At 42.6% G+C, this 17,127-nt stretch overlaps 1 protein-coding gene across 1 annotated transcript; it reads right to left on the bottom strand.

Moving 5' to 3' along the window:
* Nucleotides 1-13,420: 13,420 nt before the first annotated feature.
* Nucleotides 13,421-16,628, bottom strand: cysltr2b (cysteinyl leukotriene receptor 2b). Its single transcript, XM_029716049.1, has 2 exons — nt 16,403-16,628; nt 13,421-15,227 (listed from the first exon to the last, which is right to left on the bottom strand). Exon 2 carries the CDS (start codon nt 15,213-15,215, stop codon nt 13,881-13,883), a length of 1,335 nt encoding a protein of 444 aa, XP_029571909.1. The 5' UTR covers nt 15,216-15,227; nt 16,403-16,628; the 3' UTR covers nt 13,421-13,880.
* Nucleotides 16,629-17,127: the final 499 nt, after the last annotated feature.

The raw sequence follows: 17,127 nt of genomic DNA, 5'->3' as shown, positions 1-17,127 counted from the left end.
GATAAGTTATAAGGGGAAAAGGGACCAAATGATTAAGGTGAGGCACATGGGCAACTAACAGCTGACTACACAACATACACTTAGTATTACTTTCTTAGCTACAGTATACACATCTCCCTGGCATATTACATATTTTATGCAGCAGCACCTTGTTGTGTTGTGCTCACTTGAACAGGAAGGGGATGCAGCGGTCCTTCGTGGGCACATTTTGTCATCAAACTTTGTCATCAAAGTCTGTTATTCTCTGGATTGATGCTGCTTTCAAGACAACTGGGAACTCAGGAAAAAACAAGGTTGTATCATGATGTCAGTGATCTTCAGGACAGAGCTCTAGAAAGAGGCTTGAGTTCCCGACTTGGAATTCCGAGTTGGATGATCGTTCAAAACGTATTTTCCCAGACAGAGCTAATTTTTCCCAGAGTTCCCAGTTGTTTTGAACTTACTGAAGTCTGAGATTTCCCAGTTCAGAGTTTCCAGTTGTCTTGAACTTACTGAAGTCTGAGATTTCCCAGTTCAGAGTTTCCAGTTGTTTTGCAAGTAGCAGAATATCATGCTGGATTGACAGCATGGTCAATGTTAAATGTTTATCCTTTTAAGCTTGGAAAAGAGACCCTTAAACCCAGATTTGGACCACACATGTAAACTCTACTAAATAGCAGGCTAGTGATTGCTTTGCAATGCTTGCAGTTAGCCACCGATTCCTTCTAAACCACTCATTGTTGAATTTGCGATTTCCAACTTGTTGTGTGATGTTTATATCCAATGAGCAACAATAAGTTTTATATCTAGAATTTCTCTTCATAATTTTTTTCATATGACAAGGATTGAAAAGGGTTTGCCAGTAGATTGTCGACTTGATTCATGATGATGACTGCTAGCTTGCTAGCTAAGATTTTTAAAGTATGACGTTGACATGGTCAGTCCAATCAAAGCTACTGTAGATATAACGTGATTTGACCTCATTTTATCCGTGGCCTTCTTGGATGGGCACTTCCAATGTAACTCTAAAGGCAGCACCCAAGGGGCTTGAATTTTCGAGCTCTACCCGTAGATTTTACGGTGACGTAGTGTCCCCATGAGAGACAGAACACTGAGCCAATCTGTATTTTCCGCTGGCTGCCCCACCATCACAGAAAGCACTGAGTTAGGCTGAAACACCTGCATTTTGGAGCTGCCTTTACTCAAGAAAGAAAAAAAGAGACCATGTTTGTTTGCAGCTTTTTTTTTTTTACTCAATGGTTGTTGTTTTTTTTACATTGTTTGCAAACTGATATATGACAAGTATTAATGCCAAAATAATGTAATGTTTTTTTCCTTTCAAAGGTATGGCACGATGCAACTACCTAAGAGCAGCACTTAAACGAGATGGCTATACCCTCCCCCAAAATCCCTCCACCTTGGTGTAGCCGGAGGACAGCTAGCTTCCGTCCTCCTCTGGGTACATTGACTTCAATATAAAACCTAGGAGGCTCATGGTTCTCACCCCCTTCCATAGACTTACACGGTAATTAGGACAACTTCCGGAGGACATCCTCCAACCTATCAGAGCTGTAGCAGCATGAACTGACATGTTGTCCACCAAATCAAAGGGTCAGAGAATTAATATTCTACTGAAAGTACAAGCTACAGCTAGCTAGCACGGTAGTGTATAAAATGTGGTGAGTGGTTGACTCAAAGAGAGAGAAAGACAATAGTTGAACAGTTTTTAACAAATTAATTTATTTCTAAATGAAGGAGAAGCGAGAGAGAAATAGAGAGATAGAGTCATTTTTTTTCACTTTCAGTTACACTTACTAAGCTAGCAAATGCAGCTAGCTAGTTTATCCTACTGAAACAACCTGCCCAAACAGAGGGATGCTATGTTAGCTAGCTGGCTATGACTTTCCAATACAACACTGGAACTCTTCCAAGACAAGGTAAGCTTTTGGTATAACTAATTTATTGCCACCGGGGCCCACCGGTGTAACTGCTTAGTGACTATACTGCGTGATTGTAGCGGGTTTACTAACGCGTTAGTTCTATTAGCAATGCTGACTATGATGTTACTTTAGCTAATATGGTGACAACGATGTCGGCTGTGTGTAGTGGTTTGGCTTGGAAACGTTTTTTCACCTGGTCACATGATTTTGCTTGGAAACATTTTTTTCACCTGGTCACATGATGTGTTGTGCATCAAAGTCCACAAGCGAAGGGAAGAGGTGAAAGGAGGAGAGCGCGTAGATGTGAGAAGGAATACAACGTGGCTGCAATGAAAGTGAACTGATCATGGGTGTATTCATTCCGTCGATTCTGTTGAAAAACGTTTCTTAAATGGAAGCAAACGGAACAAAACGGGGATAAACATACCTGAATTTGTCCAATAGAAACTCTTGTTTGCAACTGTTGGACTAACGATTACACCCTATATCAACTATATCAACTAGATGCAGGCAAGAATGTGCAAGGCGGTATTGAATGTCACTGTCTGTCACCTCAAATTTGTCTCTCGACCTACGTTGTAAACTTTCATTCATAGGCTAGGGTTGTAGCAACCTCATGATGAGTATAAGGGAACATTCTAGTATCATGTAGTAGCCTAAACCTATTGATATTACATTGAACTGGGTGAAATGGAATATGAATGACAGTCATCCAATATGCTGTAATACATTTTTTATTTATTTTACTAGGCAAGTCAGTTAAGAACAAATTCTTATTTACAATGACGGCCTACCAGGGAACAGTGGGGTTAACTGCCTTGTTCAGGGGCAGAACGACAGATCTTTCCCTTGTCAGCTCAGGGATTCGATCTTGCAACCTTTCGGTTACTGGTCCAACGCTCTAACCACTAGGCTACCTGCCGCCCAAGGCCATGCTCATGAAAAATATATATTGTCCTGCCTCATCTTAAACGGCACTGACCGCCACTGGATCCGTAGTAGCCAGCTGAAAGGGGTAAACAGTTAGTGGATAATCAACTGAGTAGTTACAACCTGAACAACACGGTAGACTACATCGTATGTAGCACCACTAATGGAACGTCAGTACGGGAAACCTGGTAAAAATAAGGGTGAAATAAAATAAAAATATATATTTTTTTAAAGTACGGGAGACTTGTCTTACCAGAACACCAACTGTGCTACTTTCAAGAACCTGACTGAACAATCGTCATTCTAATGGAATCCAGAGAGAACAAAACCCTGTCCTCAAACATTTACATTGTGTATTTAGTCTTCATAATCATCCTTCAATTTTGTATTTTTTTTATTTTTTTTTAACCAAGGATGTTGTGGCTGTGACGGATGTCGTGGCTGTGACACGGTTGAAATTGACATCCTTGGTTGTATGAGTTTTGCCATAATTAAGCAGCCAGGTTATGTACAGTCGTGGCAAAAGTTTTGAGAATGACACAAATATTAATTTCCACAAAGTTTGCTGCTTCAGTGTCTTTAGATATTTTTGTCAGATGTTACTATGGAATACTGAAGTATAATTACAAGCATTTCATAAGTGTCAAAGGCTTTTATTGACAATTACATGAAGGTGATGCAAAGAGTCAATATTTGCAGTGTTGACCCTTCTTTTTCAAGACCTCTGCAATCCGCCCCGGCATGCTGTCAATTAACTTCTGGGCCACATCCTGACTGATGGCAGCCCATTCTTGCATAATCAATGCTTGGAGTTTGTCAGAATTTGTGGGATTTTGTTTGTCCACCTGCTTCTTGAGGATTGACCACAAGTTCTCAATGGGATTAAGATCTGGGGAGTTTCCTGGCCATGGATAAAATATCGATGTTTTGTTCCCCGAGCCACTTAGTTATCACTTTTGCCTTATGGCAAGGTGCTCCATCATGCTGGAAAAGGCATTGTTCGTCACCAAACTGTTCCTGGATGGTTGGGAGAAGTTGCTCTCAGAGGATGTGTTGGTACCATTCTTTATTCATGGCTGTGTTCTTAGGCAAAATTGTGAGTGAGCCCACTCCCTTGGCTGAGAAGCAACCCCACACATGAATGGTCTCAGGATGCTTTACTGTTGGCATGACACAGGACTGATGGTAGCGCTCACCTTGTCTTCTCCTGACAAGCTTTTTTCCAGATGCCCCAAACAATCGGAAAGGGGATTCATCAGAGAAAAGGACTTTACCCCAGTCCTCAGCAGTCCAATCCCTGTACCTTTTTGCAGATTATCAGTATGTCCCTGATGTTTTTCCTGGAGAGAAATGGCTTCTTTGCTGCCCTTCTTGACACAAGGCCATCCTCCAAAAGTCTTCACCTCACTGTGCGTGCAGATGCACTCACACCTGCCTGCTGCCATTCCTGAGCAAGCTCTGTACTGGTGGTGCCCCGATCCCGCAGCTGAATCAACTTTAGTAAACAGTCCTGGTGCTTGCTGGACTTTCTTGGGCACCCTGAAGCCTTCTTCACAACAATTGAACTGCTCTCCTTGAGGTTCTTGATGATCCGATAAAGAGTTGATTTAGGTGCAATCTTACTGGCAGCAATATCCTTGCCTGTGAAGCCCTTTTTGTGCAAAGCAATGATAATGGCGCGTGTTTCCTTGCAGGTAACCATGTTTGACAGAGGAAGAACGATGTTTCCAAGCACCACCCTCCTTTTGAAGCTTCCAGCCTGTTATTCGAACTCAATCAGCATGACAGAGTGATCTCCAGCCGTGTCCTCGTCATCACTCACACCTGTGTTAACGAGAGAATCACTGACATGATGTCAGCTGGTCTTTTTGTGGCAGGGCTGAAATGTTTTTTGGGATTTGGATTCAGTTCATTTACATGGTAAAGAGGGACTTTGCAATTAATTGCAATTCATCTGATCACTCTTCATAACATTCTGGAGTATATGCAAATTGCCATCATACAAACTGAGGCAGCAGACTTTGTGAAAATTAATATTTGTGTCATTCTCAAACCTTTTGGCCACGACTGTATGTATGTATGTGTAGTTGTGGAGCCACCTGCTGTATTATTTGTGCAACTGCATCTCTGTGCATAATATGTCTGCATGATCACGAAGCATCCAGCCACAGAGTTGTTCAACTTTGATGGACGTATGTGTCGTGATCCATGCTGCACCCAGTGTTTTCACTTTTAAAATGATATCTAATGCGTATTAAGGCTGAAAACTATATTGTTTTATAATCACTATCGATGTTGACATGTTATATGATAGTGTTACAGAGTTGTGTCCTGTATTTACTATTGTATGGACATGTACGCTAAAGGCTAGCTAGCGTCCATCCTGTACTTTCCTTGCTAGTGAGATTAGTCACCAAGCGAAGTGTAAATGTGTTTTTATTTCATGTCAGTCAGATTTCATGACCGATTTGCAGTTGCTCTGAGGAAAACACGTTGTGTTTTGTGTGTGTGTGTGTGTGTGTGTGTGTGTGTGTGTGTGTGTCTTTAGGTACGTGCTCCCAAACTGTTATGGACCAGTGTTATATGACTGTATACGTGGAGCCCATGTGCTGCGGTGCTGCGTTATGACCACCAGGTGGAGTCATTATAAACTGAGCGCTCCTCTGTAGTCATGTTGTTATAGATGTAATGATGCATATTGTAAGTATGAATTTGTTCTTATTAACTGACTTGCCTAGTTAAATAAAGGTAACTGTTTAAAAAAAAAAAAGTTTGAGCTTTTCTACAACTATTATAAAAAAGACAAAGAGTTGTTCAACTTTGATGGAGATTTCATGATGAATTTTCAGTTGCTCTGAATTAAACCGTGGAAGAGAACAGCACTGTTTCCCTTGTCGTTACAAGCAAATGAGAACCGTTACACATCCGTTACAGCAGCCACTTACCAGTGATGATGACAGCAGAGATGATGATGACGATGATGATGGGACTGACGGAAGAAGAGGGAATCGGAAGCCCTGTCCCATGTGAGAGATGATCTGTACAACACAGAGGAGAGAATCCGAAAGATTGCATGTCACTTTTCACAGGGCCACAATCAGCAATGATAAGCTTCAGTCCTACGTGCAACAGGAGATGGAGGATGAGCTGACCCTGATATTGGATTGTAACATCTGCTGGAACAATCTCGCCTTTATGTGCTGTTGCACAGATCACTGTCCAAGGCTCTAATTGATGTCAATCCAGGATTTGTTGTGAGTGATGGGCAGCTGAAACTTTTGAAAGAGCTAATCTCACCTGTCTCAAAACCTGTCAAAATGGCCGTGGAGTAACTCTGCCAGCAGGACACCACTCATCATGCCAAATGGAATCTTTCGGTTCACGCTGGATAAAACCCCGATCTGCCAGGAGATACCATCGAGACCAGATTCAGCCAGTGGTGGCAAAATCATTTGGTCTGCCTCTTCAGGCATAGGCTTGTAATTGTATCTAATTTATATTTATTATCCCTATGTGTAACAGTATAGCTTCCGTCCCTCTCCTCTCCCCGAACCAGGGACCCTCTGCGCACATCAACAACTGACACCCCACGAAAGCATCGTTACCCATCGCGCCACAAAAGCCACGGCCCTTGCAACGCAAGGGGAAACCCTACTTCAAGTCTCAAAGCGAGTGACGTCACCAATTGAAACGCTATTAGCGCGCACCACCGCTAACTAGCTAGCCGTTTCACATCGGTTACATATGCATATAGTGTAATAAAGCTGTTTTATTCCCTCTTATAAAAACACTCATAGTTTAGGCTACAACAATTGCCTATGATTATATCTTCTGTAAATCATCAGACTATGCAATTACCTATGTGAAAGTGATTGTGTGGATTGTGTGGATTTTTATATTTACAGGAACCTCCCGAATCCATCTGTTCTGAGCAAACTACCCGACGACGTCTTCAGTGTGCCATCGTAGCGAATGACCTTGTCGAAGACCTGCTGTTCGAGGCCAAGGAGGAAGATGTGGAGTCAAAGAGCCCGAAGATGACGTTTATTATTTTAATATGTTTATTATTTTCCAACAGAAAAAAAGAAGACAGAGATACAAACATTGACATTCATTGTAATGTTGAATGGGATTGCAAATGTACAGGACAAAACAAAACTTAATTCGCATATACAAAAAAATAAAAATCCTATTAGGTGGTAGATATTATAAGAAGATATATAGTCATTACAAGCAGTGTAGTTAATATTAAGTGGCGTATAGTACACAGTAGTAGCAGATCGTCAACCCAGTAATGAAGGGGGAATAGACCATTTATCTAGTATCGGCTGCCATATTTTTTACAACATTGGACTTCTATTGGAGGAACTGTATCGAATCTTTTCCATATGTATTACATTCCCTAAATCCCGTAACCACATTTCAAAGGTAGGTACAGTCTCCAATTTCCAAAATTACAATATGAGCCTTTTGGCTAATAAGAGCCTTCCTGGTTATTCCCATCAACTGTACCAAACAGAGCGATCAATGACTCTGGGACTATGACTCTTATCGAAGGCTTTAGATAAGTCATTAAAAATGAGAACCCAGTAAGCATGTAACTAAGGACATGTCCAAAATAAGTGGGTCAAAGTCCCCTCATCTTACTTACACCTCTTGCACAGTGGTGAGGTCCCTTGGAATATTTTATGTAGTTTAATCTTTAAGTAATATAAACTGTGTAGGGAGCATCTGCTTGAAGTGCACAAGGGGAGGCCACAAACTTACAACAAGTGATCTCCATGACAACTGAACCGCCCTCCTGACATGGGAGAGAAGTGATGACATGAACAAGATTTTCCAAGGATCACATTTTTATAAATAATCATTTGTCTGTGCTACAGACAGCTAAAGATCTACTAATACAGGACTTGTAAAGACCCAATGTACTGCTTTTGTGAGATTATAAAAAATGTTCTCCATTAAAAAAAATATATATATATATATATTATTGTTTTTTGTATAGGGATTTTTCAGCCTCCCTTCTTCCTGCGGCTATGCAAGGAGTTGGCATTGTTTGATGCAACAAACAAAGATCGGGACACCTCCACCAGCTGGTTAAGGCGCTCCCCGCCATAAAGGCGACATCGTGGAGGCAGAAAGGGCCTTCTCTATCTGTGGACAGTTTGTCACCAAGCTACGAAACCGTCTGAGACCCTTCAACTCTCTATATTTTTTGAGAACAAACTTCGAGAGATCAGGGAGACTTGAAAGGCGGCTTTAGAGAGGTTGCATATTTTCATTTTTGATTAACTTAGTTTTTTTTTTAAAAAGCTACAAGTTCCCTAGCCCAGTGTTGCACGCTCAAATCCCCCTTATAAACATCCCAGGTAGGCGATATGTGCTATTGATAGGCTACTGTAGGCTCTTTTCACCTGTAATGTGTTTGTTATTCAAAAGAATATTGTATGTCAGGGATATTCAACTAACCACCGGCCCTGGCAACCATTATTACGCACACCTGGACTTCATCATCACCTTGATTATCTTCTCTTTATTTAGCCCTCTGTAGCCTCAGTCATCAGACAGTATTGGTTTGTTTTCATGTTCAGTACGCGTCTCCTGTTTTGTTCTTACCTTACGCTCCTTCTGCACCTGCATTCCTACTGAGTTGGATTATTTTCCACAGAAGCATAACATCCCTTTTATACCATGGCTATAATTTTAACACATTTGCCGCTAGAAATGTATTCAACATTCACTGAAGTAGCTAGCAAGTTTACTAGATAGCTACAGTAGTTGCCGTGGTAACCCAACAGACTTGCTGGTTTAGTTGACTAAACCATCCGTCGAATTAAACAAAACAAAATACGGTTTTCAATTAGACTTTTGCTTTCAAAAGCAGCTCAAACAACAACAAAAACTTGTAAAAAATTAACTAATAGCCATTGAATTTCAAATATACAGTGTAAGGCAGCGGTAGGGTTATATGGCCAATATACTGTAACGACCCTGGGTTTATAAGATCTAGACATTACAATACCAAGGCTAAGGGCTGTTCTTAAGTACAACTCAACACCTGGATACTTAACTACTTATCAAGGTAATTAGAGCAGTAATACCCATGGTATATGGTCTGATATACCACAGCTGTTTTTATTTTATTTTAACTTTTATTTAACTAGGCAAGTCAGTTAAGAACAAATTCTTATTTTCAATAACAGTGGGTAAACGTTCACAAATAGGTGGTGGCAAAGCCTTGCATGTAAACGGATGGATTTTAATGTTGTGACTATACCTTGGTTTTAAACGCTTTAAATGGGCACTTCCTGTTTTTGCTGTATTAAAAACTCCTCCTTACATAAGAAGATGGCGTCAAATAACATGGCTGACATTTTACATTCTCCCAAACAATTGTACTATTTTCTTTCGTTTTTTTGTGTTTTTGTGTAACTTATTTTTTTTTACTTATTGTGTACATAATGTTGCTGCTACCGTCTCTTATGACCGACAACGACTTCCGGACATCAGAACAGCGATTACTCACAGCGGACTGGAAGAAACGTTTTCCTTTAACGAGTCGACGAGAAGGATATCCTGCTTTCACTGGAACAGGCCCAGATCCGCGTCTTTTGTGTGAAGAAAAGACGCAGGAAAAGGGGCTGCAGATCGGGCAGCCTTCTGAGAATCCGGAGGCGAGCGAGTAAACTCCCACTGCCATCCGTTCTTCTTGCTAACGTGCAATCATTGGAAAATAAAATTGATGACCTACGATTAGGATTATCCTACTGACGGGACATCAAAAACGGTAACATCTTATGTTTAACCGAGAAGTGGCTGAACGACGATATGGACAATATAGAGCTAGCGGGATTTTCCATGCACCGGCAGAACAGAGACGCTACCTCTGGTAAGACGAGGGGTGGGGGTGGCTATTTGTCAAAAACAGCTGGTGCGCGATGTCTAATATTAAAGAAGTCTCGAGGTATGGCTCGCCTGAGGTAGAGTACCTCATGATAAGCTGTAGACCACACTATCTACCAAGAGAGTTCTCATCTATATTATTCATAGCCATCTATTTACCACCACAGAACGAAGCTGACACTAAGACCGCACTCAACCAACTCTATAAGGCCGTAATCAAAGAAGAAAACGCTCACCCAGAAGCGGCACTCCTAGTGGCCGGGGACTTAAATGCAGGCAAACTTAAATCAGTTTTAACACATTTTTACCAGCATGTCACATGTGCAACCAGAGAAAACAAATCCTAGACCACCTTTACTCCACACACAGAGATGCATACAAAGCTCTCCCCACCCTCCATTTGGCAAATCTGACCATAATTCTATCCTCCTGATTTCTGCTTACAAGCAAAAACGAAAGCAGGAAGTACCAGTGACTCGCTCAATATGCTACACTACAGAACTGTTTTGCAGCACAGACTGAAATATGTTCCGGGATTTATCCAATGGCATTGAGAAGTACACCACCTCAGTCATCGGCTTCATCACTAAGTGCATCGACGACGTCGTCCCCACAGTGACTGTACGTACATATCCCAACCAGAAGCCATGGATTACAGGAAACATCCGCATCGAGCTAAAAGCTAGAGCTGCCACTTTCAAGGAGCGGGAGACTAATCCAGATGCTTATAAGAAATCCCGCTATGCCCTCAGACGAACCATCCAACAATCAAAGCATCAATACAGGACTAAGATTGAATCCTACTACCCCGGCTCTGACGCTCGTCGGATGTGACAGGGCCTGAAAACTATTATGGATTACAAAGGAAACCCAGACGCGAGCTACCCAGTGACGCGAGCCTACCAGACAAGCTAAATGCCTTTTATGCTCATTTCGAGGAAAGCAACACTGAAACATAGACGAGAGCACCAGCTGTTCTAGAGGACTGTGTGATAATACTCTCCGTAGCCGATGTGAACAAAACACTCACAAAGCCGCTGGGCCAGATGGATTACCAGGACATCTACTCAAAGCACGCACGGACCAACTGTCAAGTGTCTTCACTGACATTTTCAAACTCTCCCTGACCAAGTCTGTAATACCTACATGTTTCAAGCAGACCACCACAGTCCCTGTACCCAAGAAAGCGGAAGGTAACCTGCTGTTGGGATATATTTTATTAAACTAGATGTGGTGCATAGCTTAGGAATACATTAATGCTAAACATAACAGGTTTGTGCTGTGCTGACATAGACTGTGCAAAATATAATAAGTTGTGACTACGGCGTAGGCTGAGTTAGACTCGTGACACACTGTCACGTTCTGACCTGTAAAGGTGTTATTTGTTAGTGTTTAGTATGGTCAGGACGTTGCAGGGGGTATTTTGTTTATATGTTTCGGGGATTGTTAGTCTATGTGTATAGACAAGGGGTGTTTGATTAGAGTGGTCTAGAGTTTTGGGTATATGTTCTATGTTAGGACATTTTCTATGTTTATTCTAGTCACTCTGTTTCTATGTGCAGTTTTGTTCTTGACCTTCAATTGGAAGCAGCGGCTCCTCGTTGCTTCTGATTGAAGGTCCTATAATTAGGGGTGTGTTTGTATTGTGGATTGTGGGTAGTTGTATTCTGTTTTGTGCTTATCACCTGACAGAACTGTTAGTGTCGTTTCCGTTAATTGAATACGTGTTTCATTTGTTTCTCCTTCCTCAATATTAAAAAGAGAAGATGAGTATACACTTCCCTGTTGCGTCTTGGTCCTCCACACACGACACGCGTTACACACACACACACACACTGCCTGGTTGTGAAACCGCTCAAGGACATGTGAACATGAGGGACTGGTAGAGTGGAAAATAACTGTAGCATAAAACGAACTGTCCTTGGGGTGCTGACTCTCGGGTGCACACACGAAGATGGAAGACAACTACGCCTGGCAACAGTGATGCGCCAAGAGGCTGGGACCAGCCTGTGCGCCTGCGATAGGCTGAGTAAGTCTAAACCACGCTCAGCCTCTACTCTGACAGGCCCGCTCTGAGCGGGAACTATCTCTGTCAGAGTATTAAAGAAGAACTTTGTGTTTGAACAATTAGTTCTCTGTTTTGCCCTGCGAGGTGTTACAGTGAGCCCGTATATACGAAGATTGCATTTACCATTTATTTTCTTGACTAATTATATTGAATAAAAAGCTGAGAATATATTCAGTGACTTAGTGTTAAATTCTGTTCTGATACCAGATTCGATTGACGCAACCTAACACTGCCTAAATGATGGCACTCACGTCTGTAGCCATTTAGTGCTTTGAAAGGCTGGTCATGGCTCACATCAACAACATTCTCCAATTTGCGTACCCCCCCAACAGATCCACAGATGATGCAATCTCAATCGTACTCCACACTGCCCTTTCCCACCTGGACAAAAGGAACACATATGTGAGAATACTGTTCATTGACTACAGTTCAGCATTCAACACCATAGTGCCCTCAAAGCTCATCACTAAGCTAAGGACCCTGGGACTAAACACCTCCCTCTGCAACTGGATCCTGGACATCCTGACGGACCGCCCCTAGATGGTAAGGGTAGGTAGCAACACATCCGCCACGCTGATCCTTAACACTGGGGCCCCTCAGGGGTGTGTACTTAGCCCCCTCCTGTATTCCCTGTTTACCCACGACTGTGTGGCCAAACACGACTCCAACACCATCATTAAGTTTGCTGACGACACAACAGTGTTATGCCTGATCACCGACAACGATGAGACGGCCTATAAGGAGGACGTCAAAGAACTGGCAGTGTGGTACCAGGACAACAACCTCTCCCTCAATGTGAGCAAGACAAAGGAGCTGATCGTGGACTACAGGAAAAGGCGGGCCGAACAGCGGGTCGAGAGTTTCAAGTTCCTTGGTGTACACATCACCAATGAACTATCATGGTCCAAACATACCAAGACAGTCATGAAGAGGGCACAACAACACCTATTCCCCCTCAGGAGACTGAAAAGATTTGGCATGGGTCTTCAGATCCTCAAAAGGTTCTACAGCTGCACCATCGAGAGCATCCTGACCGGTTGCATCACTCCCTGGTATGGCAACTGCTCGGCCTCCAACCGCAAGGCACTACAGAGGGTAGTGCGAACATCCCAGTACATCACTGGGGCCAAGCTTCCTGCCATCCAGTACGTATACAATAGGCGGTGTCAGAGGAAAGCCCATAAAATTGTCAGAGACTCCAGTCACCCAAGTTATAGACTGTTCTCTCTGCTACCGCACGGCAAGCAGTACCAGAGAGCCAAGTCTAGGACAAAAAGGCTCCTCAACCGCTTCTACCCCCAAGCCCAAAGACTACTGAACAATTTATACAATTGCCAACCTCCTTTTTTGTACACTGCTGCTACTCGCTGTTTATTATCTATGCATAGTCACTTCGCCCCTACCTACATGTACAAATTACCTCAACTAACCTGTTCCCCCAGCACACTGACTCGATAACGGTGCTCCCTGTATTTAGCCTCGTTATTCTTATTCTTATTGTTTTTATTATTATAACTTTTCATTATAGTCTACTTGGTAAATATTTTCTTAACCAACACTACAGAAGAGTTAACGGCTTGTAAGTAAGCATTTCACGGTAAAGTCTACACTTGTTGTATTCGGCGCATGTGATAAATAAAGTTTTAGTTTGATTTGACTTCTACTTTATCACTCATTCATGCTGATTGGTGCTTTCCATTCAGAACCTACAGAGCTGTCCAATCCTGTCGGTCTGTACCTTGCCAATGGTGGGTGTGTCTGATTTCTCCAGAAGTTGCTGTTTGAAAAGGACTAACATAATTATTAACCTGTATATTGCAACGGTTCAGGATTGGACAAGTCATAGAATATTCTGATAGTAAACATGTTAGGTCTACAACAACTAGATTAAGAAAAATGAATGAGGAGGTGACTGGATACATACACAGTGGGACACATCATTTGTATTGAAATATCTAGCTGTATATTCCCTTCTAGGGTTGTCAGCAGTGTCTTTTATGGAAAAAGAAAATGACCATCTCTAGAGTTTCTTCTCAAAGCCATCAAAAGAAAGTCATATTTCACTTCCAACCTGTCCCAGGCTCACTATCGGGTCTGGAGCTGTTTGGAGTGTTTAGTTCCTGTAGCACTGTTGTCGGATGTGTCACTTCCTGTAGCTCTGTTGTCAGACGTGTCCCTTCCTGTAGCTCTGTTGTCGGACGTGTCCCTTCCTGTAGCTCTGTTGTCGGACGTGTCACTTCCTGTAGCTCTGTTGTCAGACGTGTCACTTCCTGTAGCTCTCTTGTCGGACGTGTTACTTCCTGTAGCTCTGTTGTCGAACGTGTCACTTCCTGTAGCTCTGTTGTCGGACGTGTCCCTTCATGTAGCTCTGATGTTGGACCTTTCCTCTTTCCCTCTGTCTTAGCCAATGACTTTGCCTCCATCTCCTTGTAAGCACCCTGACAGAAAACCCTGAAGTTCTCTCCAACAAAGAAATAAAGGAGTGGGTCCAAGCAGCTGTTCCCCGCTGCGAGACACAGAGTGATCACAGCTGCTTTGCGTACGCGCTCTATGTACCTACAGGAATCTCCATACCCTTTATCCCTCACCTGCATCTCAGCTTCCAGGAAGACAGTCCGCATGACGTGGTAGGGCAGGAAACACACTAGGAAGATGCTAAGGACTATTACAACTAGGGACATGGACTTCTTGTTGTTGGATTTTGTCCTTCCTTCAACCTTCCTCAGCTTCAGCAGGCTACGCACCACAAATATGTAACAGATAGAGATGACTGCAAAGGGCACAATGAAGCCCAGGAGTAAAGTGGCATGGTTGGCTATGATCAGTGTGCGTATGTGAATGAGTTTGTATTCTGGGTTGAGCTCCAAGCACCTGGTTCTACCGGAAGCGTCTACGACGGTCCCTGAAGTCAGCATTGGGATAGAGGCTAGCGACACCAGCAGCCAGACCAAAATACACACCAGCCAGGAATTACGGCTATTCTGCATGCTCATATACCTGTACGGCTGGGTGATTGCCACGAAACGAACCACACTCAGCACCATGAGGAAGTAGATGCTCCCATACATGTTGATGTAGAAGGTGTAGGACATAACACGACAGGCGATGTCTCCAAACACCCAGCTAGATTCCGTGAAGTAGTAGAAGGCTCTGAGTGGCAGGGAGCACACCAGCATCAAGTCTGACACCAGCAGGTTGACCATGTACAGGTTGACGGGAGTAAACCTTTTCTTAATCCTCCAGACACTGACGAAGAAGCAGAGGGAGACGAGGTTGAAGGTGAGGCCGAGGAGGAAGATGACTAGGTAGGTGGGTGGGTAGACACTGTGTTTGAACGTGCTGATGGAGCAGTTAGAGGACAAGTTTCCGTCTTCCATGATGACTGATTTTTTCATTTTAGATTGCTCCTAAAACATGGAGAAAGAAAGAGATAGGCAAGGAGAAAGAGAGAGAGAGAGAGAACGAGGCAGAGAGAGAGAGAGAGAACGAGGCAGAGAGAGAGAGAGAGAACGAGGCAGAGAGAGAGAGAGAACGAGGCAGAGAGAGAGAGAGAGAATGAGGCAGAGAGAGAGAGAGAGAGAGAATGAGGCAGAGAGAGAGAGAGAGAGAACGAGGCAGAGAGAGAGAGAGAGAGAACGAGGCAGAGAGAGAGACAGAGAATGAGGCAGAGAGAGAGAGATCAGTTTATTAGAATCCTCGTTAGCTGTTTCACATGCACTTTTCCTTGAGTCCACACAAAAGAGAAAGTGATGTAATGGGGGGGGCGGGAAAGCTACAAGTGAAATCAAGATTTGTGATGGCAACAGTTACACAGCAGCACGAGGTGTTCCTCCGTGGGTGAAAGAATTCATGTGGAAGTTGGAGTGCAACAAGCAGGTTTCAATCTCACTTGATCCGCATTCAGACTACAGGAGTGTTTCAGAGCATTTCCTCATATCTGTGGTTGGCACGAGACTTTTTGATATTTACACTTTTAAATACCATTTCCTTTCATCCTGGTGACACGTTACATCAAATAAATAGTAGTAGAAACCCCAAGTTATCACTGATCTACCACATCGTCTGGGACCACAATTGAGTTTTGCTTCTCCAAAATCAGACGTTCTCAAATACCCCAGTCCTCTCTTGCCCCGCAGTGTAAACTTGCTTTCACTTGTGATAAGAAAGGATTCTTAACAATTACAACTGAGGTGGGCGAGAAATAGTAGGAGAAGAGAGTGATTAACTGTAAAGATTAAGAACAATAGCAGAACAATAACTAAAATGGTAAATCACTGGTTAGTTCAGGAGATTTGTAAAAGCCAAAATGGCCTGAGTGTAAATAGTTTCTGCTATAAATTGACCTGCCAAAATACTTCACACCCCCATCCCATGGACTCTCAATATTGTAAGAATTATCCATTACCACAGCATTTAGAAGCTTTAAATATTCAATACTTTGTGTATGTATTTTCTTAATAATCTACCATACACATTGTACAACACGTTCTGTAGCAAATGCCAAAAAACACAGCCATAAGCTGCAACAACAATCAATTATAAAAAAATAAAAAAAATTGACCATGATTTGATTTGTACCTACTGTGATACACTAATGATGAGAAGCACCCTGACTTTTCAGTCAAAACTCTCTCGACGATCAGCAGCTGTTCATCTACAGATCCAGAGGTGTACCTACTGCCACAGTGAGACTTCATTACAGAGTGGAGTGGAGTAGGCTAAGCTGTGTAACGTTGTTTGCAGGATCAACCCTAGAAGAGCCACTTGACTTTCTGCCTCCCTGGTTGGTAGTTTAATAATAACATTTGTCATGTTGTCGTTCACCCCGCCCATTTAGTTTGGCTCTTCCAGTAAAGCTACACATGTCCTTTTAAAGATGAATTTGATAAAAGAAGCCTTCATAGCCCTCCCCAGCATTCCTAGTTTCCAGGCGCCAAGCCAAGAAAATGTGTCTAAACGTGTGTATGTATGGCCTGTATTTCTGCATTCATAAACACTTGCTTATTGACTTTCCATTTTCAAAACTTTGTTTATTTGTTGGTGAGACATAATACTTTTTTTCATGCAACTCAGTTTCAAATCAGTCAATAAATCAATTCATTGTTATTATTATAAACTCTGGTGGCTGGTTGACGACTGTAGTCGGAGACGTTCTCTGCATACAGTGTACAGTAGGACCGTTGTCCTCAGAGATTTGCCAAGGATGGAGAAAAATCTATTAATACACATTCATCGATCCAAAGTTAACAACCAGATGAAAACCCCTGACGTTAGGCCTTTACGGAGCATAGCCTTTTAACTTGAGAA

The sequence above is a fragment of the Salmo trutta genome, chromosome 26, assembly GCF_901001165.1.
Source record: "Salmo trutta chromosome 26, fSalTru1.1, whole genome shotgun sequence".
Taxonomy (NCBI): Eukaryota; Metazoa; Chordata; class Actinopteri; order Salmoniformes; family Salmonidae; genus Salmo; species Salmo trutta.
Note: the sequence above shows the minus strand (reverse complement) of the source record. Positions and strands in the feature narration are given on the sequence as shown.